The sequence below is a fragment of the Taurulus bubalis genome (assembly GCF_910589615.1).
Source record: "Taurulus bubalis genome assembly, chromosome: 1".
Classification (NCBI taxonomy): Eukaryota; Metazoa; Chordata; class Actinopteri; order Perciformes; family Cottidae; genus Taurulus; species Taurulus bubalis.
Window position 1 is genome coordinate 20,325,958 of NC_136589.1, and position 24,709 is coordinate 20,350,666.

A 24,709-nucleotide genomic window follows, 5' to 3' on the forward strand; every position below is an offset into this window, starting at 1 on the left:
CCCAGCTTGATAAGCATTGTGCTTTGCATGTTCTCTCAGGGCTGCCTGAGTTGGTGGAATCAAGTTGTAAGGCTTTTGTTCAAGATCAAGTCTTGCTTCATCCACACCAGTAACTGTGCTTGATCTATCGTACATAAGGACAACAAATCTCTCTAACTGTTGTAGGTCCAGGTCACTAATTGATGTTGGATGCTGACTGAGATTGGTGAATGTTTCAGAAACTTCATCACAGATATTCCATGTCTGCCATGCTGTATTTTTTCCTTTCCCATGAAATGCAGACACATGGTCACAGCCTGTGAATGCATGAACGTATGGTAATCCACTGGCTTTGTCAGTCCCAATTGCAGCTATTACTTCATGGACTGGAATTCATCGAACACTGGCTCCTTGGTCAAACACAATCCACATACTCTCAAGACCAATGGCCTGTAAGGATGGCAGTAGACATATCGCTATGACAAGGATATCAGTGTCATTAGCCTTGATGATGAGGGACTTGATGCCTTCCATTGCTGCATCCCTGGCATGTACAACTATTTGGGTGTCTGCTTCCTCATGAGAGCATGGAGACATATCATCCAGGCATGTCCTTGTATTGCTAATAATATATTCTCCTTTTGTGACAATAATTGTACTTGTCGTCTGTGGATCACATATCTTATCTGCTTGGAACTGAAACAGCTCGGTCGTGTTGTTGTCATTTCGAAGAAAACTCCTCCAGTTATTTGGTGTCTTGCTGAGTCCTGAGACCGTTCTTCTCATTCCCTGCTGCTAATCGTTAGCTACCTCACTTAGCCTAGCAGCTAGCGATGTCTTCCTCCTCTTTCTCTCCTGCTCTCTCTTGCTCAGCGTGTCACATGTATAGCTATTCCACTGCCATCTTTAAAGATAACGGTACATGTAATAAGTGTAGTTTATTTGCTAGGTTGGAGGCAGGTTTCTGCACCATTGAAGCTCAGACGTTAGCTACGATACCCAGCCCAACTCCCATAGTCGGTGTGGACCAACTAGCTTTAGTTTCTGATAACGTTAACTGTTCCCCGGCAGCCCCCGAGCAGCCGAGGGACTGGGTGACTGTACGAGGGAGGCAGAAGCCGGGATCTAAGCAGTCCCCTGAACACCGCCAGCCTCTTCCCATTTCTAACCTCTCGCCACTCAGCGGCACTGAGAAACCAACCTTGGTTGTTGGGAGCTCAATTGTTATAAACGTGAAGATCGCGAAACCAGGGACCACAGTCAAATGTATTTCTGTGGCCAGAGCGGGCGAAGTTGAGTCCTATTTAAAAGTGTTGGCTAAAGACAAATGTAAATACAGTAAGATTGTAATACACGTCGGCGGTAATGACTCCCGACTTTGCCAGTCGGAGGTCACTAAAATCAACGTGGAGTCAGTGTGTGCTTACGCCAAAACAATGGCGGACGCCGTAGTTTTCTCTGGCCCGCTCCCAAACACGGTGACTGAGAAGCAGAGTTGTAGTCTTACACCCTTCTCTGCATTACCTGCATTTGCTTTAGGGCAGCTGCCCACCTTTAACTCTATAGAGACTGTGTCTGTCACACGGCCACTTAAATTAATTAAATTAAAAGTAACCAAAAGAGGAGTTATAGAAAATAACCTCATGAAGGTTAACACCACTATTGCAAAAGTGCAACATGATAGGAGAATTAAATGTGGACTCCTAAATATTAGATCTTTGTCTTCTAAAGCTCTATTAGTAAATTAATTAATATCAGATAATGATATTGATGTGTTGTGTCTTACTGAAACCTGGCTAAGACATGAGGAATATGTCAGCCTAAATGAATCTACTCCTCCAAGTCATGTTAGAGTTGGAGTAGCTGCCATTTTTGACTCGGGTCAGTTAATGGGTCCTAAACCTGGATTGAACTGCAACTCATGTGAAAGCCTTGTTCTTAGTCTTTCACATCCGACCTGGAAAACAGTACAGCCGATTCTGTTTGTTGTGGTATACCGGGCACCAGGTACGTACTCTCGTTTATTTCAGAATTTTCTGAGTTTTCGTCAAGTTTGGTCCTCAAGACTGATAAGGTTATTATTGTAGGGGATTGTAATATTCATGTGGATGTCAGCAATGATAGCCTTAGTGTTGCATTTAGCTCATTGTTGGATTTGATTGGCTTCTGTCAGAGAGTACAGGAACCGACCCACTGCTTTAACCACACCCTCGACCTTGTTCTTACATATGGCATATATAAGAAGGCCCTCCGTAATGCCAGAGGAGCCTACTACTCATCACTAATAGAGAAAAACAAGAGCAACCCTCGGTTTCTCTTTAGCACTGTGGCCAGGCTGGCTGAGAGTCATAGCTCGGTGGATCCGTGTATTCCTATAGACCTCAGTAGTAATGACTTCATGAACTTCTTCAATGGTAAGATTCTGGCTATTAGAGGCAGGATCGGTGATCTCCTGCCCTCGACTACTGCCGGTCCATCCTCAGGTGGGATGGCCATGGAGGAGGCTGTGGGTCCTGCTGTGTGTCTGGATGGATTTTTTACCTCGACCAACTGTCTTCAATGGTTTCTACTTCTAAAGCTTCTACCTGTCTCCTGGACCCTGTTCCGACCAAGCTGTTTAAGGAAGTTTTACCTTTTAATTAGTGCCTCTCTACTAGATATTATCAATGGGTCTTTACTAATGGGTCATGTACCACAGTCTTTTAAAGTAGCTGTAATTAAACCTCTTCTTAAGAAGCCCACTCTGGATCCAGAGGTGTTGGCTAACTACAGACCTATCTCTAACCTTCCCTTCCTCCTTCCTCTCCAAGATACTGGAGAAGGTAGTCGCAAATCAGTTGTGTGACTTTTTACATAACAATAGCTTATTTGAGGAGTTTCAGTCAGGATTTAGAAAGCATCATAGCAGAGAGACAGCACTAGTGACAATTGCTAATGACCTTCTAGTTGCATCAGATATGGGACTTGTCTCTGTACTTGTCTTGTTAGACCTTAGTGCAGCGTTCAACACCATTGACCATGACATTTTATTACAGAGACTAGACCAGTCAATTGGTATAAAAGGTACATCACTAAGCTGGTTTAAGTCATATTTATCAGATCAACCTCAGTTTGTATTTGTAAACGATGAGGCCTCGATGACCACTGCCGTTCGTCATGGAGTTCCACAAGGTTCTGTGCTTGGACCAATTTTATTCACCTTATATATTCTTCCTTTAGGCAGTATTATCAGAAAACACTCCATAAACTTTCACTATGCCGATGATACTCAACTATATCTGTCGATCAAGCCAGATAAGACAAGACTGAAGTTATTTTACTCGGCCCAGAACACCTCAGAAATCAAGTATCTGATGATATGGTTTCTCTGGATGGCATCGCTCTGGCATCCACCACCACCGTAAGGAATCTCTGAGTTATTTTTGACCAGGACCTGTCCTTTGGCTCCCACGTGAAACACATCTCAAGGACTGCCTTTTTTCACCTACGGAACATCTCAAAGATCCGGCACATCCTGTCTCAAAGCGATGCAGAAACGTTGATCCATGCATTTGTTACCTCAAGACTGGATTACTGTAACTCCATATTATCAGGCTGCTCCGGTAAGTCCTTTGGATCTCTCCAGTTGATCCAGAATGCTGCAGCTCGTGTACTAACAAGGACTCGGAAGAGAGATCACATTACTCCTGTACTAGCTGCTCTCCACTGGCTTCCTGTAAGATCGAGAATCATATTTAAAATCCTTCTCCTTACCTACAAAGCCTTAACTGGTGATGCACCATCATATCTTAAGGAGCTTACAGTGCCATATTACCTCACTAGAGCATTACGCTCACTGAATGCAGGGTTACTTGTGGTTCCCAGAGTGTTAAAAAGTAGGTTGGGGGCTAGAGCTTTCCGTTATCAGGCTCCTCTTCTGTGGAATCAACTTCCACTTTCAGTCCAGGGGGCAGGCACAGTCACTTCATTGAAGAGTAGACTTAAGACTTTCCCCTTTGATAGCGCTTATAGTTAGGGCTATTTCAGGCTTATAGTTAGGGCTGGCTCAGATTTGCCCTGGTCCAGCCCCTAGATATGCTGCTATAGGCCTAGACTGCTGGGGAACATCTTAGGATACACTGCGCTCCTCCTCTCCTTCTCTTCCTCTTTCGCTCCTCCTCTCCTCTTCTCCTCTTCTCTCTCTCTCCTTCTGGATAAATTATTGTCTCTTCAATGCACATTACTAACTCTACTTTCTTTTTTCATGGATTCGTGGCTGCCTGGAACCGGCCCTGCCCCCGGTCCTGCCTCCTGCCATGTATCGTGGCTGCCTGGAACCGGTCCTGCCTGCTGCCATGGCCCTGCTGATGTAACCGACCTGCCAGCTGCCATGGCCCTGCTGATGCCCCCCACACCCCCTTCCTCTCTACCTCCTTCTGCTTCATGGATCGTGGCTATCTGGATAATGCCTACTACTCATTATATGAATAATTTATGTCATATTCATTGAATGTGATGTAACTCCATTACATTATTCATTCTGGCCACAAGACTTGTTTGAAGAAAGAAACTGGATTCATCTTAATTGGATGGTAGAATGTCGATTTGTTAGCATTCTGTAGCCCGTTCATGAATGACCGTAACTGTTCTTTGCCCCACTGGTGATGTGTGGCAACCATTTTGGCATGAATGGATCAGCAACATTCTTTGTGTCAAGCGCTATTAGGTCAGCTGACTCCTCTTGGAAAGGGTTGCTCATCTCTTGTAACACAACAATGAGTGCTTTCACCTGTTTGTGGCATCTTCACAGGACATAGTTTCATATTCAGCTACAAGACGACTCACTTCAGGTCCAGCTACCATTAATCTGCGAAGTGCTACAGTATCTTCTGTTAATCCAATTGCTCCACCATCTCCTTTGATAACTGCATTATTTTTCTCATGGGCTTAGTCAATTGCCAGTGCAGAGAATTCTCTTCTAGATTTGTGAATGACAAAGTTACCTTTGTGAAACTCCTTGGCCCCTTCTGGATGTTGATGCTACAGGAGCATCATATCTCAAAGGTGAATTGGGACCCATCGTCCATAGTTGACATCATTGTTCGCAAAGAAGTAAGTTCCTTCTCTGAATGAGCGGATCAGGGTGAAAATAGTTAGCTCCATGTCCAGCACCATACTTCAGAACTTGAACTGTGGACTTGCTAGCTTCCGTTGTTCACACCAGTCTTCGAAGGTAAGATCTAATATCAGTCTCAGAAGTGCAGTGGTCAAGGAATGCTTCCTTCATTAGTTGGTTCAGGCTGCGATCTGATGAGCATTTCTTGTCCTGGTAACACCACTTGATGCAGACAGAAAGGACTCTGCTGTATCAGAAGATGTCACTCATGCTTCCACAAGGGCACTGGTCCAACCGCTGTCCTGTAGAAGAGTTCCCAAAGATCTCAGTGCAGCCATCTCTATGTGAAGTCCACCAAGTCCGCTGAAGTCCGCTGGTCTAACTTGCTTGTCTTAGACAATAATTACAGCTCCAGTCATGCCAAAAACCGCTACTGCCACCTATTGCCAAAAATTAGTATCGCCCTGCAGCTACTTTTTTTTAAGAAGAAACTTCTAGCCAAAGTACACTCTAGGGCCCCATTCCTTGTACGTGGTTCAACAAAGTCGATCAAATGTCCTATTATCCATCTTAAATTAGCGCGATGATTAGCGCGATGATTACCGCAACATTTTCTCAAAGGCTGATCTGCCCTCAAACAGTCTTGTTAATTCGAACCAGATGTCAGTCATCTGGATAATCGTGTGTGTCCGTTCCTCTTCAGAAGGGGGAATAGTCGAGCACTGACATCATGATGTTCTATCGGTACAATGGCGAATAAACTCAGAGGAACAGTCTCCTTTTTCTCCGCTGAGGAGCAGGAGATGATCATGAACGCATATGAGGATGTCAAGTCCATAATCATGGCAAAGTCTAATGCTGCATTCACAGCAAACATGCTTTTTGCTGTGAATGCAGCATAACACCGCTCCTGCTGCAAGACATTAGCATACATTTTTTTCACAAAGAAATTCTGAAAAAAATCATATAAAATTAAAGCTGCTCGCAGCTGTGACTGGGCCCTCGCTTCAAGCATGTCGGTGACGGCGGCGGATCGCCGGCTCTCCCGGCCTCGAACATCCGCCTGGCAGGCGAACGTTCTCGGACGGACGAGCCGGCGACCCTTCGGCTTACCCCGACTTGCTGGAAGCGAGGGCCCAGTCACAGCTGCGAGCAGCTTTAATTTAGAGGGAGATATATATATATATATATATATATATATATATATACACACACATATATATTATATATATACATATATGTCAGGGGTGTCAAAGATTTTTTCACCAAGGGCCACAAACAGAAAAAAATATATGAAAGTCTGGGCTACTCAGGTGAGGTATATGGCCAAATGAATCAAATGAGGTAAATTATGCATATATATATATATATATATATATATATATATAAATAAATGAAAGAATCCCATCAGAGGAAATTTGGCCTTTTCCAAGCTCCAGTAGAAGTCGGTAGGGAGAGAAACTGAAGCTGGTTCTTCAGAGATTCATTACTGCATCTCCATCAGTTCTAGTTCAGACTCTCTTCACTTCTTCTGCATCATCAGGAAGGGAGTCGAGAACAGCTTGAATTCTTCCTCAATGGTAGAAAGATCTTGGAAGCGCAGACTGAGTTCTGTCATTTGATGTGATGACAGACACATATTTCCTCTTTTTCGCAGAAAGGTTGACCTCTGGAAAATGGAATATATGTATATATATATATATATATATATATATATATATATATATATATATATATATATATATATATATATATATATATTTTATACATATAAATATGTATATAAATATATATAAAAGATAAAAATAAGTATTAAAAGTGATCAAAAGCTTGAGGTTTGATGGCACGGCGTGGAAGTGGTGTGACGACTATTGCATATGGTTTGTGATCATGCAGCAAGCTGTTGTAACTCAACTGTACTTTGTCAAAACTGTTCCAAAGTTAACATGCTTTATGAGAGGCATGGCTTGAAGACTTCTGCATGCCAATATTAACTCATAGTCAGAGCGCCACCTACTGGGAAACTATGGCAATTTGAACTAGAAATGAAGGACGAAAATGAAATTGGCCGACTTCTGGTACGGTTTAGAGCATGGTCCCAAGAGACTTATTTTTAAGTTTATATGTGGTACATACGCCTATCAAATATTGTATATCTATGTTGAACGTACTGCAAGGGCTGCTTTGTTAAAATTTAGTTGAATTTACCCCTCAGAAGTTAATGGGTCCTTTTCTTTTTAACACAATGAGATACAAACAAGCTTTTGATATATTTTCATGAAATTGAACCTTTAATGATCCACAGAGAATTTTGTACAAATCAAAGCAAGCGTTTAGGAAGATTTGAGGTAAAATTGTTTTTATCAAAATTCAAAAAGGTGGAAATTCTAAGTCGGCGGACTTTAGTGCAACCACGTACTTTTTTTGTAGAGCAGACACAACCGGACATGTGTGCCAAATTTCAGGTCAATTGGTGATAGGGGGAAAAAACTGTGGGCTTTCACAACTCGCAGGTTGTCAAAAAAAAACATGTTTTTTAGGGGGCGCTATTTGACTTTCTGTACGGTTTAGAGCATGGTCCCAAGAGAGTTATTTTTAACTTTACATGTGTTACATATTCCTAGCAAATTTCATACATGTAGGTCAACCGTAGCACTGGGGCTGCTTAATTGAATATTTGTAGGGGGCGCTATCGAGCCGAAGTTCCAGTTTTGAGTCATTCAAGTCATATCAGGCAACTACATCTTTGCCTTTAAATCTGTTTGGCAAGTTTAGTTACGTTTCGAGCATGCTTTGTCCCTCAAAAGTACCTTTGTTGTTGACCGCGAAGGATGGGGCGCCACGGCAACAGCGTTACACAAAAAATCAAACGCTTTAGGGGCTGGCGTCATGAAAGTCTTATGTTTGTCTAGAAGTAATTGGAAGTTGATCTGATTGATCATGTGGAGTCGAGTTACATCGGTTTATTCGGTCATGGCGAAGGATCGAACTTCTGCGATGGACCGACGCTACGCCGTTCAACGGATCCTTACAATCTTCAAGGTGATGCATTATCAATGTCTTAAGTCTCTTCCGACGCATTTTGAGAGGGATCTGAATAATCTGTGAGGAGCACGGTGTACAAGTAGAAAACATGTCACTTCCTGTTGCCTTTAGGTGGCGCTATGACTAGGATTAAAAATGATCATATGGATGTCTTCAGGGTCAAGAGGTCATGGCATATGAGAAATATGGAGTAGATTCCATCATGTACGGCCGAGTTAAAGCCACTTCCATTTTCATGGAAAATGGTGTCTCTTTGCCGCTGCTCTGCGCTCACATAGTTCGATATTTTGAAAATCCTTTGATAACTTTCCCTGCAAAGGTCTCAACATCATATTGCCCGAATGTGAAATCAGTCGTGTCTAATCTCTAGGAGGAGTTCGTCAGAATACAACGCCTGAAAACAAGGGAAATGGCAAAATTGAGCGGTTCACTGCAGTGCCCTCTAGTGTTTGAATATTATGAAACAATTTGGGAACGTTAAGGGACACGATGTTGACATATGCTACAAAGTTTGTGAAGATAGGCCAAGTAATTTGGAAGTTATGTGTATGGACATATTGAGCCACGCCCCTAAGAGGTTAATTGGTTAATAACTTCTAAACGCAATGAGATATCAACAAAGTTGAAAATATCGTTTGACCACATTGAACCAATGGTGATCCACAGGAAGTTTCGTAAGAAACGGACCAAGCGTTTAGGAGGAGTAGGCAAAAATGTGTTTTTTACAAAATTCAAAATTGCGGAAAATCTAATTAGGCGCATTTTAATTTCACGGATGAGTTTTTTGTAGAGCAGTCCCACCCGGACATGTGTGTAAAATTTAAAGTCAATCGGTCAAAGTTCGCAAAAAGGGTGGGCTTTCACAACTAAAGGGGGCGCTATAGAGACATTTTCTCAGACTTTTGGTTGACACCCAAATTGTATGAAAATTTTCGCCGAGTCGGATGGGTGTGCCAATTTTGAAGAAGGTTTATCCCAAGCACCTCTTTTCCCTGCGCATAGGTCGACAATAATAAACAAACATTCGAATAACAGTAGGTCCTCGACTCTGACTACGTCAGTGCTCGGGCCCTAATAATAATAATAATAATACTTAGCATTTCAATAGGTCCTCGACTCTGACTACGTCAGTGCTCGGGCCCTAATTAGCATTTCAATAGGTCCTCGACTCTGACTACGTCAGTGCTCGGGCCCTAATAATAATACTTAGCATTTCAATAGGTCCTCGACTCTGACTACGTCAGTGTTCGGGCCCTAATAATAAAGTATTATAACTAATTTGAGGTTCATACGACTACTTGAACTACTTGAACACGGTGAACTTTGAGAAGAGCACCCTATATAGGGGACACGGGGCTTAATGCGTCAGTGTTGGGAAAATGTATCGGCTAATTTTAAGTGCCTCATCACCCCATCAATCAGATTATATTTATTTAAATGTACTTGCTGGCAGTAGTATACGTGTTAATATATACTTATGAGGATATATGTACTGTATGCACGTATGTATCATGTACTATATATGTATATACATGTATGTGTTGATTACCATATAACTAGGAGTTTGAATATGTGTATGGGCGGATCAGTATGTATGTATTATTCATAATCAGAAATTCAATCAATTGAAGCAGTGAAAAGAAATTGTGTGTGATTCTCTGTATTCTTATCATGAGTCCACCTTAATCATTTTGTACAATAATGATATGTATGGTGTACTAATAACACTGTCATATAATTATGAGTGCTTTCAACACATCCATGAGTTTCTTAAGCGCTAAATAAACGTTAGAAATAGCACGGCATGCAGCAGCTTTCCCAATGTTCTCTGCATCACCGACACTGTACAAAAATGTACCACTCACAAAAAAGGGCAAGGCTATGAACCAGTCTGTGAGACACTCTGTCATCCAGTCTGCATACAGTATGTGATCCAGGCTATGCATACAGTTAGTGAGACATTCAATGCTCGGCTGCGCCATGTGGTGTTCAATGTAGGGCTCGAGAAGGTCTCGTAAATAAATGATTTCTTGTCGGCAGAATTGATAGTGCTTGTACAGGAAATCATCATGATGTGAGAACGGATTTTGGCGATCTGGAAGAACTCTCTCCTTATAAAACTAATATAACTAATATCGCTTCTTCATCAATGAGGAAAGTTGCTGCCTTTTTTGTCCTGTGGGAGTGGCCAGCTTATCCAGTGAATTTCAGTAAACCTGCGCTGGAGCAGGTTAAGGTATTTGGATGTGTTGCCATGGTGATTTTTCCAAACTTGCTTCGTGGAACCGAAAAGCCTGAACTGCGTCATCTTATCCTGAAAATTATGAAATGCATCTCAATAAGGACAAATCTACAAGAAAATGAGAGACACTTTGCATTAGTATAACGTATCCTTGCGCATCGGTGGCGGGCCGTGCAGTTTCGACCTGGGCCTTCAGTGCCGTCTGATATTGTTTACATAAATCCGCGCATGACGGGATGCTTGACATCATTAACAGACAATGTACTTCACTTTATTAATAAAACAAAAACACGAAGCAGCGTAGCTTGCACAAGACGGAAACCACTTTTATTCTCGTTACACACTTCAGTAGAACGTTTCCTCTCCTCCTCTCCTTCCGTTGTTCCCTTCACAATAAAAGCCCCAGAAACGTACATCTGAACACTGCTTCCTATAAAGCTGTTCAAATACGCAATATAATAGCTTAGAGTTATAACAAAACATGTCAAAACAATTCAAAAAAACTGCGGCACTAAAACACAGGACACATAAGAGCACGAGCCGATCAGAGCGAATGATATTAACTACCATAAAATTTGGCTACTTAAAAAAAAAAATCCTACAAAATGCACGGAAAATATTCCTAAATCCCCTTCATGAGCAGAGGTGTCAAAAGTATTCACATTCATTACTCAAGTAGAAGTATAGATACTAGGGTTTAAAAATATTGCTGTAAAAGTTGAAGTATCAACTCAAGCTTTTTACTTAAGTAAAAGTGTAAAAGTACTGGTTTAAAAACTACTTAAAAGTAAAAGTAATGTAAGGGGAATGTTTTTTTCCATTAAGGACAAACTCTTAAGCCGCGTCTCAGGGGCCTATAGTGCACTACCCCACCTACCCCAAAACAATCATTTTTATAAAGGCCATAATGACTATAATGTTATGTTGAAAAATGTGGGATGCACTAGGCTACCCGTTTCAGCTGCATATATGCCCATTGAAAATGATCACATTTTATTACAATGCAAATACATTAAAGTACCATATGTGTACTACTGAGCATTAACATGCGTTTCATGGAGCGGAAGACATGATAACTAGTTGCCTATAAGTATTGTAATAGTGCAAAATAGGCGGCGGCGGCGACTCCGACACAAACACTTAAAGCTGTGGTTCTCAAACTTTTTCTGTAAATAACATAAGTGTGTGACTCATCTGTGCTTTTATAAATAACAGAATAAAGAAAATTGCAGTCACTTTCAAGTAAATCAGATTGCCCCATCAGACAATGTTTTGTGTAAGTTCTATCTGTGCAAAAGATTACTCATATTTAGTTACTACTAAATAGCTCATTGTGGAAAACAATAAGCTTTTATTTTTTTTTGCCAAACAAAACAGAATGAGTGCAGATATGTGAGCCATCACGTTGTATCAGTATTAGTGGTTGCAGTGAGCAGCTTTCCTCGACACATATGTTATAAACGGGGTTGTAGATTTGATACGGCCTCTCTCAATTCATGCTCAATATTGAGCTTAGATCTGTTTTTTTCATTTTGAGAAACGCAACAGCAGGAAAAGACGAGCTCACGGCGTCGCTTCAAATCGCGCATGCGCAAGTGTAACCTGTTAACGGCGTACCGTAACCATTTACCCGAAAGTACAGGCATTTGTCCATGTATTTATTAATGACTTAGTTTTATATCCGTGTACTTTGTACTTAGATAATATGTGAAGCCAGCAGCTCATTGTTGGTAGAAGACACGAGCACCGTGGCTCGTTTCACCTGGAGCAGGAGAGCTGCTCCGGTGCGAGGAGAACTCCGGTTGCTCCTCACATGAGAGCTGCTGTTGCATCTTCACCCTGGGAGCGTTTAAAACGCAGATATAGCGGTCTACTTTTCACGTGACATATTTTTCGACGCTCTCTGTCCGCTGGTGTGTGTGCTCACCTGTGTGCGCGCGCACGTATCTGTGGGCAACGAGGCGGAGAGGTTTTGTGTGTGTGTTTTTGAACGATGACAAGCCGGAGTGAAAACAAACCAAAATTAAATAGTAACGAGGCTATTTTTTAAATGTTGGGAGTAATAAGTACAGATATTTGCGTGAAAATGTAAGGAGTAGAAGAAAAAAGTCGTCTGAAAATAAATACTCCAGTAAAGTATAGATACCCAAAATTTCTACTTAAGTAAGGTAACGAAGTATTTGTACTTCGTTACTTGACACCTCTGTTCATGAGTGAGCAGCAGCAGCAGCAGCTGCTGACAAACTTCCTGCTATCCTCTCACCCAGCCACCCAGCTTGGTGGGGTCTAGCAGCGAGCGCTCTCCCACTACCTCGCCTAGTTCGCGCCATGGAAGTAGTGGCATCAACGGTGGGTGCCGGCAAAGAGCCAAGCGGGGTAAAAAAAACAACACAAAAATAAGGAAAGGCATAAAGTGAATCCGCCACCAAGTCCTTTTCTCCTGCTCCTTCAGCCATTGAGTGTTAAAACACGTAAAACACTAAACATGTCTTAACTTCTCTTAGGTTTCAGCCTGAACTCTTCTTAATCCTGGCAGCTAGGTAGCGTTCGGTTGTGTAGACAGAATTCACGTCGGCACACTGACCAATTACAGCGCACGTTAATGGTCATGCGGGCCCTGTGACGAATCACACGTCTAGAATGCTAGCAGGCCGTCCCCACATAGTTTAACAAGCTACCTCTATTTCCTCCATAGAGAAATAGAGGTGAAATCTGATTGGATAAGAAATCTCCTTAACCAGTTTCCGTGCTGCAGGCCTGAAGCTGAGGAACAGACAGGAGCTGTGCAATGAGAAAATAAGCTAATAGGGAAAAATAATTATAATACTTGTAGTGTATTTGTGAAAAACAATAACATTATAAAATAGCTATCACTTTTAATTATTAAAAAAAATGATATATATACAAAAGAAATTATTTAAATCATAAAATAGCTATAACTTTGTGATTCTGTTTAGGCCAGCAGAGAAGGCTTAGCAGGGCCTGACGCCCCGCCACTGATGCACATGCATAATCCAATCTCTGTCTTTACATGACTGACGTGACGATACTACGGCAACGACTAAGATGACAAAAAATAAAAGTGAAAAAATAGGTCAACGTTTACTTTTAGTTTGACACGGGCCACAACGGCAGTCTCCTGGTTGAAAGTCTTCTGTTTTGTTAACCCATCCACCACCATTCCCACCCGCCCAAAATCAGACTCTTGCACACTTTATACTACGTCACCAGCTCCCCCCACGTACTCTGGGTTAAGGGTTTAAATTGGAGTCAGTTGAAAGCATGGTGCGTCCCATACAGTCAGTGTCAGTGTATGACTAAGTCAGTGTCTGTGTGTAAGGCTCCCTTGCTCACCAACATCAGACATCTCTGGAACAGTTGCTGAGAATGGTCCATCAGGGAAAGTTGGAGCATTGTCATTGACATCCTGGACCTTGATAATAAACTCTGACTCTGCCTCCAGGGAGCGGTTTGTCCGCCAGTCAATGGCTCTTGCATGTAGGACGTACTGGGACTTCCTCTCACGGTCCAGGCTCTTCGCCGCGTGAATGTCACCCGTTGTCTCGTCAATGAGGAAGATAGACCCGGCCCCCTCACCAGACAGGATGTAGCTCACAGAACCATCACCCTTGTCAGAGTTGGAGTGGAGCTGGAAATGTTAGAAGAAACAAAATGAGTGAGGAAAGGAAGGAGAAGTAAATTGTTTGACAAGTATGTGATACAGAGTAATAGCAGTAAAAGTGTCAGGATGAGTGTTCAGTTAATGGTGAGGAGCACGCAATGAGAGGCACAGCTATCAAATCAGGGAAAAATAAGTTGCCGTCACAGGATATTGAAAAAGGAAAGTGTAACAGAACATGTTCCACAACATGCAGTCTCTCTTGAGCTAGATGTGTCACAGAGTAAATTAAAGATCAAGAGAGAAAAAGAGATGGATAAGAACCAAGGAAGAATAAAAGGCAGGTACAAGTCAGAGTGGCTAGCTGTGTGTGTGTGCTTTTGGGTTCATTATCTCAAATTATCCTTTATAGTAATGCTTGGTTCAGACTGCACGCTATTAGCCCAATAATGGCCGGATCCCTCAGAGGTAAAGGGTCTGAAACAAAAAAAGATAGTTGATTGTATCATCTTGTCGAGTTTATCATAGTGGACAGCAAATGACGCAGCATTTGAGACCCCTCCAACGTCTCAACAAAACATGTTTTTGTCACACTGAGTATGACAAATTTTCTTAACAATGTATAGATTCAAAGTAATCCCTCTCAATCATCACTTAAGACCCACTAGAAGTGTGTTGTAGTTTCCATATCCACAGAGACCCTGCTTTCTGCTTGAATTTATTTATCTGGATAAAAACATAGCGACCAGGTGTCAGATCATAAAGCATCCAAGAGGAAGCTACAACAATGGTAGACAGTGCCGTACAACTGCACATATATGGCAAAAAAACAAGTGGACAAGGCTCATACCAAAGCCAATGTGAAAATCAGGGGTGGACTTTCACCCGCTGGTGAGCACAACGATAACCTAGGTCAGGGGGCGTGGCTTCTAGTGACGTTAAGCCAGGGTGAAACTTTGAATAGATAGAGTGAACTTCTTTGTCGCTGAGAGGACTTGTCTTTGGCACAGTTTTAGTTTGTGCTTTTCATTAAAACCATTACAAAATCAACATGAAAACATTTTAAAACACAAGAGAAATTTGTCATCTTAGCAGCTTAAAAAATACTCTGTTTACAAACTGCAACCAGAAAATCCTCATTTTGCCTTTAAAATATTATTAAATTTACTTACGTATTCTTCCAGTAACAGTTGCAGTTGTACCTGTGTGTTTTCAAATCACTATCACAATAATATAGGCTAGCTAAAGTTAGCATATTGGCTTTCTGTTTTGTAAAATACAGTGTGGTGGCTAGCTGCAGTAACGTTTCACTACAAGCTAAAAGCTTTTAATGTAACTAAAAATCTTTAATCTTTCGCTTTCTGTCACCAAACACAAGACGGCCAGTATCATGCACCCTGCATCAGACACCTTTGTTTGTTCCCAGAAGTCTGTCCCTGGCCCCAACTCCCCGATGATATCATGGGGACAGCAATAATCTATGAACCTAGAACTGTCTGTGAACATTTTAACAGACACAACTATTGTGTAGTCTGAACTCAGGGACAGAAGATGTCCTGTGTTGTACAGATTGTAAAGCCCTGTGATGGGCTATATAAATAAAATCAAATTTCATTAGATGAGGTCATGAACCATGTCAGACGTTGGTAATAGTATCAACATTGGACAATGTGTAAATAATACACAAATAAGTTAAACAAAATCTTAAAAGAAGTCTAAATATTGGGATATTTTTTTAAAGGTTCAGGATTCTGTAAATTGTACTAGGCTGTTACAAATTAATTAATCATCAAAGGGCTTTTGTTTCTAAATGCTATAAAATTGTAAGTTTAGCGGTTACATTTTTTTTAATGCAAAGAAGATTTATATTTATATTTATATGTATTCATACATACTTCATTCATACTCTGATCCCTAAATCTGGGAATTTGATCAGGTCTCTTACCTATGTCTCCAAATCGCCGCACTTTGAGCTCAAACCAAAATCACTCAGTATTGAATAAGATTTACGGAACAAAAACACTGTTTTAACACATGGATGTTATTAGTATTCAGGCTATGTGGAACATGGTCTGCTAACAATACACATGCCTCCTCGCACGATGCATTCCAAAATAATGTTGGAGACAACAAAGTGTCAAAGGAGGCAAATCTTGACACAGTTGGCACATTAAAATGAAACAAAAACAGACACCATGTCACAATGAGAGAGACAGAATATAAATAAGTGTATTTATATTCTGTCTCTCTCATTGTGACATGGTGTCTGTTTTTTCAAGTAGGAGCTAGAACACAGCTGCAGTGTAAAAACAAAGGAAATCCATCTCCCTGGCACAGAATAAAACATTTAAATAAAAAAAAAGGAGACAAAGGAAAGAAGGGAGGAGGATACAACTTCAGCAGCATGGTTGTGTGTTACTAAGCAGCAGCTGTTGAAGAAAGAGCAGCAACTGACATTTTGAGGCTAAAGTATTTCCCCCGGTGCATGTCTTCCCAGCTAGAAGAACAAAGGATGTGAGGGTGAAATATAAATCAAAACGCATGTGTGCGGGCAGGAAGCAACATTCATTAATTGAGATGAAAGAGATGAATTACAATCCAGGAAAAGATGGAAGCTAAACGATTTTACTGTCACAGAATTAGTAGTACAAATAGTGGTAATAGTGGTAGTCGTAAAAGTAAACAGAAAATGTGCAACTTTCCTGAAAAAAATTAAAGTCTAAAAGCCAAGAACTGCACTGCTGAAAAACCTGGTAGTTGAATTATAAAAGTGGTAGAATTGGAAGTTGAACTGCATTATCTAAAGAGGCGAGGATCTGAAATACAATGCAGGAGAAGATGGAAGCAGTTGATAATGCCATCAACTTGATATATTAACAGTTTATTGTTCCAACCATGACAGTGCATATACTATTACTATGATTATTCTGATTATAAAATTATTTGTGAAAAATATATAAACATTGCATTGATGGTCCAGAAATGTGTCACACTTTAAAAAAGTCATTTTGTAGATGATTATAAACCAATTATTAACCATTAATAAAGTTGCAACTAATGATTATCATACTATAATACTTGTAATAGTACTTTGCCAGTGGTTAATTATTGCTTTGTGGTCCATCTATCTATGCAATGTTTACAGATATTTGAAAAAAAACATAGCAGCTCTTAGTCTTTAGCTACCTCGCCCGGACCAGGGAAACCAGGTAACCCTCTGGCAGCCAGACTCAGGCGGGAAGGTCGGCGGAGAGCATCTGGCGGCCGTGGTCGGGGTCAGGCCGAACAAACAACATGGAGCAGCCACCCTGTGGACCCACCACCCTGTGAACAAGCATCGGGATCGGATGCATTGGATCCTGTCCGAGAGGTCTTTAACTCCCACCTCCAGAAGAACTTCTCATACGTCCCGAGGGAGGTTGGGGACATGGAATCAGAGTGGACCGTGTTCAAAGCCTATATTGTTGATGCGACCGCTAGGAGTTGTGGTCGGAAGGTCAACAGTGATTGTCGTGGCAGCAACCCCAGAACCCGATGGACACCAGGGGGAGGGAAGCCTTCAAGCTGAAGAAGGAGGCCTGGGGTCTCCTGAAGCAACCATATCTCGGGCGGAGGCCACCAAGGTAGTTAAAACGCTCATGAGATGCTGAAGGCGCTGGACATTGTTGGGCTGTCTTGGCTGACACGCCTTTTTAAAGTCGCATGGGGGTCGGGAAAAGGGGGACCAGAGAGTGTGTTCAAACTATCGTGGTATCACACTACTCAGCCTTCCGGGGAAAGCACAGGGTGCTGAAAAGGACGCTCCGACCGTTTGTCAGAACCCGGTGGTGGTAGAGAGATAGAAGCCGTCAGGCTTAAGAAGGAAGTATTCAGGCCTGGTTGGCTCAGGGGTCTCCTGAAGCAGCTAAGAGGTGCAGGCCAGAAAAGCTGCGGTGGTCGCGGATGCTAAAACTCAGGCATGGAAGAACGACTTTCGGTTGGCCTCAAGGAGGTTCTGGCAAACCATCCAACAACTCAGGAAGGGAAAGCAGGCCCTACCCCAGGGTGTTCTCAGCTGGGAGGGGGACATCGTCAGGCGGTGGAAAGAGCACTTTGAGGAAGTCCTAAACCCGACCAACATGGAGAGGAAGCAGCGCCTGAAGACTTTAATGCTGCGTTCACACCAAAAGGGTGGCGAATTTCCGCAACACTTTTCGACTTTATGTGGCTAATTTGCTTATACATGGAAGCCAAGTATCGATCTTTTTCTTCTAAAGAAATGAGGAATGCGCTGTCCACGTATAAATCAAACGTCTGGACTTCCTGTCACTCGTAGTGGCGCTGCTGCACAGCTGTTGCACGGCTGTTGCAAGGCGCACAGGACAACATGTGATACAGCGCTGGTCAAAGACGTTAACTCAAGCATAAATCAAACTGGCTGCTGGTGCTCTTGTAGCGCTGGAAGCGGCCAGTGTTACGGATTAACAGGCTGCCGTGTTAACTGGTGACTTCCGGCCGAAAGTCGCCAGTTAACACGGCCGCCTGTTAATCCGTAACACCGTCATCCCGACGCAGTTCCTGGAGAAGTAATACTATGAATCCAGACACGACGGCGTTTGATGCTCCGACGTCTTTGGGATTTCCACAACAAGTATAAAGCAGAAATAGTAGTTATTTTCATGGTGGATGGCAGAAATGAAAACTCTTTGCACGGAGATAAACCACAGAGATAAGCCCCGCCCCCTCTCTGGCGCATCCAGCTCGAGATTACATTTCACCCAGATACAACAGGTACGTTTTTCTGATTGGCTATTCGTGTAGCCCATTTCTTTATATTGATTGGCAGGGGATTCGGGGGAGACGTGCTTGATTCCTCCATGGTGAGGAAATCTCACCATGGAGGATGTAAATCGCCCCAGTGAATGCTAAAGAGTCACGGTCCGAGGAGGCTAACAGGACCACATCATATGTGAACAACAGAGGCGATCCCGAGACCCCCGAACCTGACGTTCTCCTCCCCCCGGCTTTGCCTATATCATGTCCGTGCAGCCATATTGGCGGTCCCATCTGGGTCGCCAATATGTTGAAGAAAATGTGACTTTAGGAGATTTGCACACAGCCGGTAAAATAATGAGCTATAATGTAAATGAATGTCAGCCAGATCAATTGTACTAACATGATGTGACTTGTGAATTACATTAAATGAGAAGAAGTCAACCTTTGATAAAATCTGATTAGTGAAAAAGTGACGAAAAAATAGTTACTGTATATAATTCAGACTCATGGAGTCTGCTCTGAAGGAAATGTTGAACTTGTTTAAAGAATAATTGTGTTCTTGAGCAAGCAATAAACGGCTACCCAGTGGTTGCCAGAAATCTGAATCCTGTCTCTCCATCTTCATTTGCCACAACAAGGCTAACCCCCACAGGGAACGTGTCTGACTTATTGCCTAGAATACGAACACAGCTCTTACTGCAGCCGTTGCAACTGGTCTGGCACCCCATACTCCCACAGCACCCCCCACAACAACCCCAGAGGGACCCGGTTGAAAGCCTTCTCCAAATCCACAAAACACATGTAGACAGGTCTTCCCACCATTCCTCTGTCACCTGACCAGGACCTGCATGTACACTTGCCCCTCATTGCCTCAACTGCCAGATCCTCTCCTAACCTTTGTGCCCCAGCCAGGCTATACTAGAGCCATGAACAGATGAACTCCTCTGCAGTCCAAATACGGTCACTATGGCTCAAATCCAAGATGGCAATGTCCAAAATGCCAAACTTGAAGCTCTAAAACTGCTCTCCATAGCTCTACTTCTTACAGCATATACTGACTGCCTATCTTTAAATCTCTGACTTTAGTAACTCATTTGGTACCCACTCCAGAAAATGCTTCTACATTCAGAGACATTTGTGCTCTGGAGCTTCATACTGCTGTAAATTACAGGCACAAAAACGGAAGAGACTGTGGAGACTTTGTTCCCAAGTTAGTAGTTATTTCAACAAGACATGAGCTTAGGAAGTTTTACCAACAAGTGTATGCTTTCTGCTTAACACGTGTGTAATGGGTTTGATATTCAAATGTACGCTGATTGCGGCAATTCTGCTTGTATCCGAGCTGAACGAGATCTCTCATTTGAAGGTCTCTGGCTAAAGCCTAATTTATGGTTCTCCGTAGCTACGCCGTCGACGCAGACCCCTACGCCGTAGCCTGACGTGCACCTCCAAAAAATCCTAACTACGCAACGCGGTGACGCGGACCGCAAGCGCTGGGATTGGTCCGCTCAAAACATAATTTCTCCGCAAACGTCTTCTCTGTCGCCTGCGCTTCAACATTTGCAATATAAGCATTTGCTCTTCAATATTGATGAGCTCCAACTCCAAATGTAGCCGCTCCCACTTGGTCGCCATTGTTTACTGTGACCGGAAGAAAAAGCAAGGATTCGGCTATGACCCCTGAAACCACACAGCCACACAGGCACAGGCACAGCCACACAGGCACACCCCCCCTGGCGGCATCGTGGTTAATTGCAGAGCAACGCGGTCCCTCGACGCAGAACTTTGAATGCTCAACGACGGCGTCAGGACCTGACGGAGAACCATAAATTAGGCTTGACTCTGGCTCACTTACAGTTTTACTGTTAATTAGTGTGCATTGTCCCTGCAAACCCTGAGGTTAGGGAAAACAAAGTCAATTTTCTTTGAAATATGAAATGCATTTATCTATGAACTGCATTGAAAGAAAACACATTTAGGATGATAAAGACATTTTACCTTTCCAACATATTGAGGTTCAGGTCCAATATGTTCCTCCAGAACAAAAAACTGGTTCCAGATCCAGCCTCTCTTGGGCCGATAGTGAAGATCCATGTCAGTCTCCAGAAACTTGGTCTTGCTCTTCTGTACTCTTATGGATGCTCTGAAGTTTGGATGGGAGATCTTGGAGTTAGATTTTGCATCTGTATATATCTGTGAAGTTCGGAAATTCGAATGAGATTTAGGATTGGACAGTGTAGGAGGGCTGGCACTGTAGTAGGTGCTGGGGTTTATATCAGGTGAGTCAGATGTTTGCTTAGGACTAGGTAGCAAATATGATTTAATGTTGGGGAGTGTCTCAGAATTTCTCTTAGGTCTGGCCACTGCTTTAGAGTTGGACAATGCCTTGGGCTTTGTTGGTGGATTGGTTTTGGGGTTGATGTTTGAAAATTGCTTGGGATTGTTTAAAGTATATCTAGAATTTGACTTGTATGCGATCGCTTGCCTTGAATTAGAACTCTGTTTGAATGCATGCTCTAGTTTGAGTCTTTCATTGGAGTTTGATGTGGTCGGGGGGATTGATGATGGTAAATTTGAGTTGGCTCTATGGTTGTCAGTAAGATAAGACATGGTGTCAAGCCGAGGCTTCAACTGAGACTTGCTCCAGAAGTTGCTTGAGTTTGAGGGCTGGCTAGGATTCACTGGATACATGTGTTTTTCAGGAATGGAGCTTGGCAGTGGGGTTAGTTCAGGCAGTGACTTGAGCCGCGGATTAGGGTGCAGGCTGGGGCTAGTGCGGGGACTAAGATCGACCCGGGTCCCATAACAACGCTGGGAGATACAAAGAAAGACCACAAGAGGATAAAGACAGGAAATTGCAGCCACTCTGGCTGGAGGTGTCATTGTCAAGAAAGAATGGTCTGGAACCGTCTTCCCCTCTCACTTCCACTGTGTCATACCACTGTGGGCATACACAAACACTCGCACACACCCACAAATACCCCAAACACACATGTATACAGTCCTTTTCACAGTTCAGGGTAGTCATGAGTATCCATATGGTGCGGTCAAATGATTCATTGTGTACAGTTCCCTCAGAAAAATAAAGAATTCCATGATGTTTAATCTGTTCAACTTTGTATGGACGATATATGCTTATTAATATGTTGCAGCATCTTTCTTCCTTCTAATATATTTCCAACAGATGAGAACCATTTAGTTTATTTTGAAAAATTAAACAATCTCCACTTTAGCTAAAAGCTGAAGTCTCTTTTCTTCATGTTGGAAGCAAAAAAAAGCAGATTGGTTGGTCCGTGGCTCATCAAAGGTTTTCACTTCCTGAAACAGAGAAGATGAAATGTATGAACTTTTTACCAACAAACTGATTAGTTTGAACCAATAAGAAAAAAAAACATTCTTTGGAAACTTGCCTGATAGCCTTCTATAATAATTACACATATTTCACGACAATTCTACCACTCATCAAAGCTTTAAACAAATAATCTCTGACAAATCTGTTTTGCCATGCTATGGTTAAAGACAATTTTGTAAATTTGTCCTACGCCCATTCATTTTTAGCTCATTACTAATTAACAGTTTTAACATGACAGATCACATTTTAAAATCACACAGATGGGAATGTGTTTATCTGTTGTTATAACTAGTGAGTATATTATGTTGCCACTGGCATGTATGTGCTCATTCAATAACGGAAAAAGTGACAACCAGCTCAACGATAAAGAGACAACCTCTCGGCAATTAGGTCATTTTTAAACAAGTGGGTGGACCACCTTTCCCTGTTTTACAACTCTAAGCCTAATGTCACTGATAATGAGGAGCTTTTGTCATTCTGGGGCTGCTGCACCTGCATACCATTTAAACCTGTGAAATAGTATAAATTAACTAGAAAATGCATTTCCTGCTGAAAATACCAAAAAGGTAAACTAAGTGCTGAAAAGTGTTGAAGCCCAAAAGCATTGAACTGAACTGCTGAAAAACCTTGGGAGTTTAAATGTATAATTGTGTAATGTTATACCCAGATGCAGTATGACGGACATAGAATCGTTGAGCAAGGTTTTATTATAGGCAGAGAACTCAACAGAAAGAGTCTCGGAACCGCTCACGTAGAGACCCGCGCGGGAAAACAGCAAGCCGTCGGGGGGAAAAGGCAGACAGGAACCAGAGGGAGCTGAGGCAGTTCTCGTGGTCGGGGACAGAAGGCTATGGCGGTTTACCATGGCAGAGGCAAGGCAGAGAATGTCAGACAGGCAGGATTGGCAATCTCGGGGTTGGGGACAGAAGACTAAGACCGGGGCAGAGGCAAGGCGGAGAAGTCCACATATTTAAGGATGTTAAAACGACTGGACGCCTACCTTATTCTAAGCTTTTATCCAGCAATGGTTACTTGTGTAAGTCACAGGTAGCAAGTATAAATACATTTTTTTCTCTCCAATTTAAACTTTTTGTTCTAGTTTTTGTACATTTGTCGTCAAAGCTTTGCTGTTTATGTGAAGATCATTATATCATTCATTATTTTATATTTGAAAGGTACCTTTTTGTGTAGACCTACATGGCATATGGTTCTAAGTTTAGGATGGCGAACTTGACTATGAATAAACCCTCTAATGTGATTGCCTAAACTCGCCAGTTAAACACAAGTGTTGAGAATGCCTTAAACGTAAGGAGGTCTCTGTTGCTCTGATCCAAGAAACACGTGAAAATTAATGAGGTCCGTGTCCCTGCTGACACCCACCCTTCTATATTTCCTTCTGTATGAATTAATGCACCATTAGAATCAGACTCAGATTAATTTATTGGCCAAGTACATTGCACGTACAAGGAATTTGACGCGGTAAAAGGTGTATAACAATAAACATAGAATAAAACAATGAAAATATAAAAATATAAAAACAATAAACAGTGCAATAATAGATACATATGGTAAACATCAAACAGAAAACAATACTTTTGAACCTATATATATTTTAAAATAAAAGTGTATTTTAATAAGAAAGGAAAAGATGTGCAAGGGTGTTTGAAATTGTCTTGTAAGACTCAGTCAGTTAGTGGGGGTCCTGGGCTTTGTTTTTTAACCTGACTGCAGCTGGAAAGAAATGCATATTACTAACTTTGCTTTAGTCTTTGTGCTTTCTGTCCTCACAGGTTTTGACAGCGCAATTGGAGCAATATCTGGGGCAAACATTTTTATCAATATAAAACCCAGCACATCAGCTCAACCACTAAACGTCTGTGCATATACATCTGTGCCACACCATACAGGCACTTCAAAATTAAGCTCACAGCTAATCCAAACTGTACTATGTAGCCAGAATTCTGTTAGTACATACTTCCATGTTTTCTTTGACTGTCCTTCTACGTCTAATCTCTGGTCTATGGTAGCTAATTGTCTGGAAAATATCCTGGAATAGCCACTCCTTAAACAGTGCACCTTATATGTTATGTCATCACGCTCTCTGGTTTAAAAAGTTAAAAAATATGATTGTATGTTATTGTATACATGTAATTTATTGTGGTGTTGAATTGCTGCTAAACTGTCTCATTAAATACAATAATAATTAGAATATCAACGTTATGTATGAAGCTTCAAACAATTCTGTACAGCCTAATACTGACAAAAACATAATACAATGCATGTTATAGCTTTCAGTTCTAAAAGAACACTAATATTAACCCTAGTCATTGCAGACCAACTAACTCCTAGTACTGCCACCCGGCGCATCAGAGTTAGAGTTCGGCGTTCTCGCCAACCCAAACAATCTGCCTTCCAATGGTCGATAGATATTTATCTATAAATAAACAAGCTTTCCTCGGACATTTCAGGTCAAAAGAGGCAGTACCAGAATCTTTTCCTCTCAAACCAAAGTCATTGCCCTTATAGAACAACACATTCTGATGACAGCAGCATTGATGTCTTTATGTACGTCGCAATGCAGCCTGGAAATCAGTGTTTTTCTGTTAACCCGGAATCTGCGAC

General features: G+C 42.0%; 1 protein-coding gene across 1 annotated transcript in view; it reads right to left on the bottom strand.

Annotated features, from left to right (window-relative positions):
• LOC306744240 (cadherin-18-like) overlaps positions 1–24,068 on the bottom strand; it is a gene marked incomplete at both ends in the record, with an annotated part of 93,452 nt that extends 69,384 nt beyond the window's left edge. The window contains 3 exons of the mRNA XM_079226845.1: positions 13,716–14,010; positions 20,734–20,928; positions 24,063–24,068. Coding sequence (XP_079082971.1) covers positions 13,716–14,010; positions 20,734–20,928; positions 24,063–24,068 — 496 coding nt within the window. The remainder of the gene's footprint in view (positions 1–13,715; positions 14,011–20,733; positions 20,929–24,062) is intronic.
• Between the last annotated feature and the right edge of the window lie 641 nt (positions 24,069–24,709).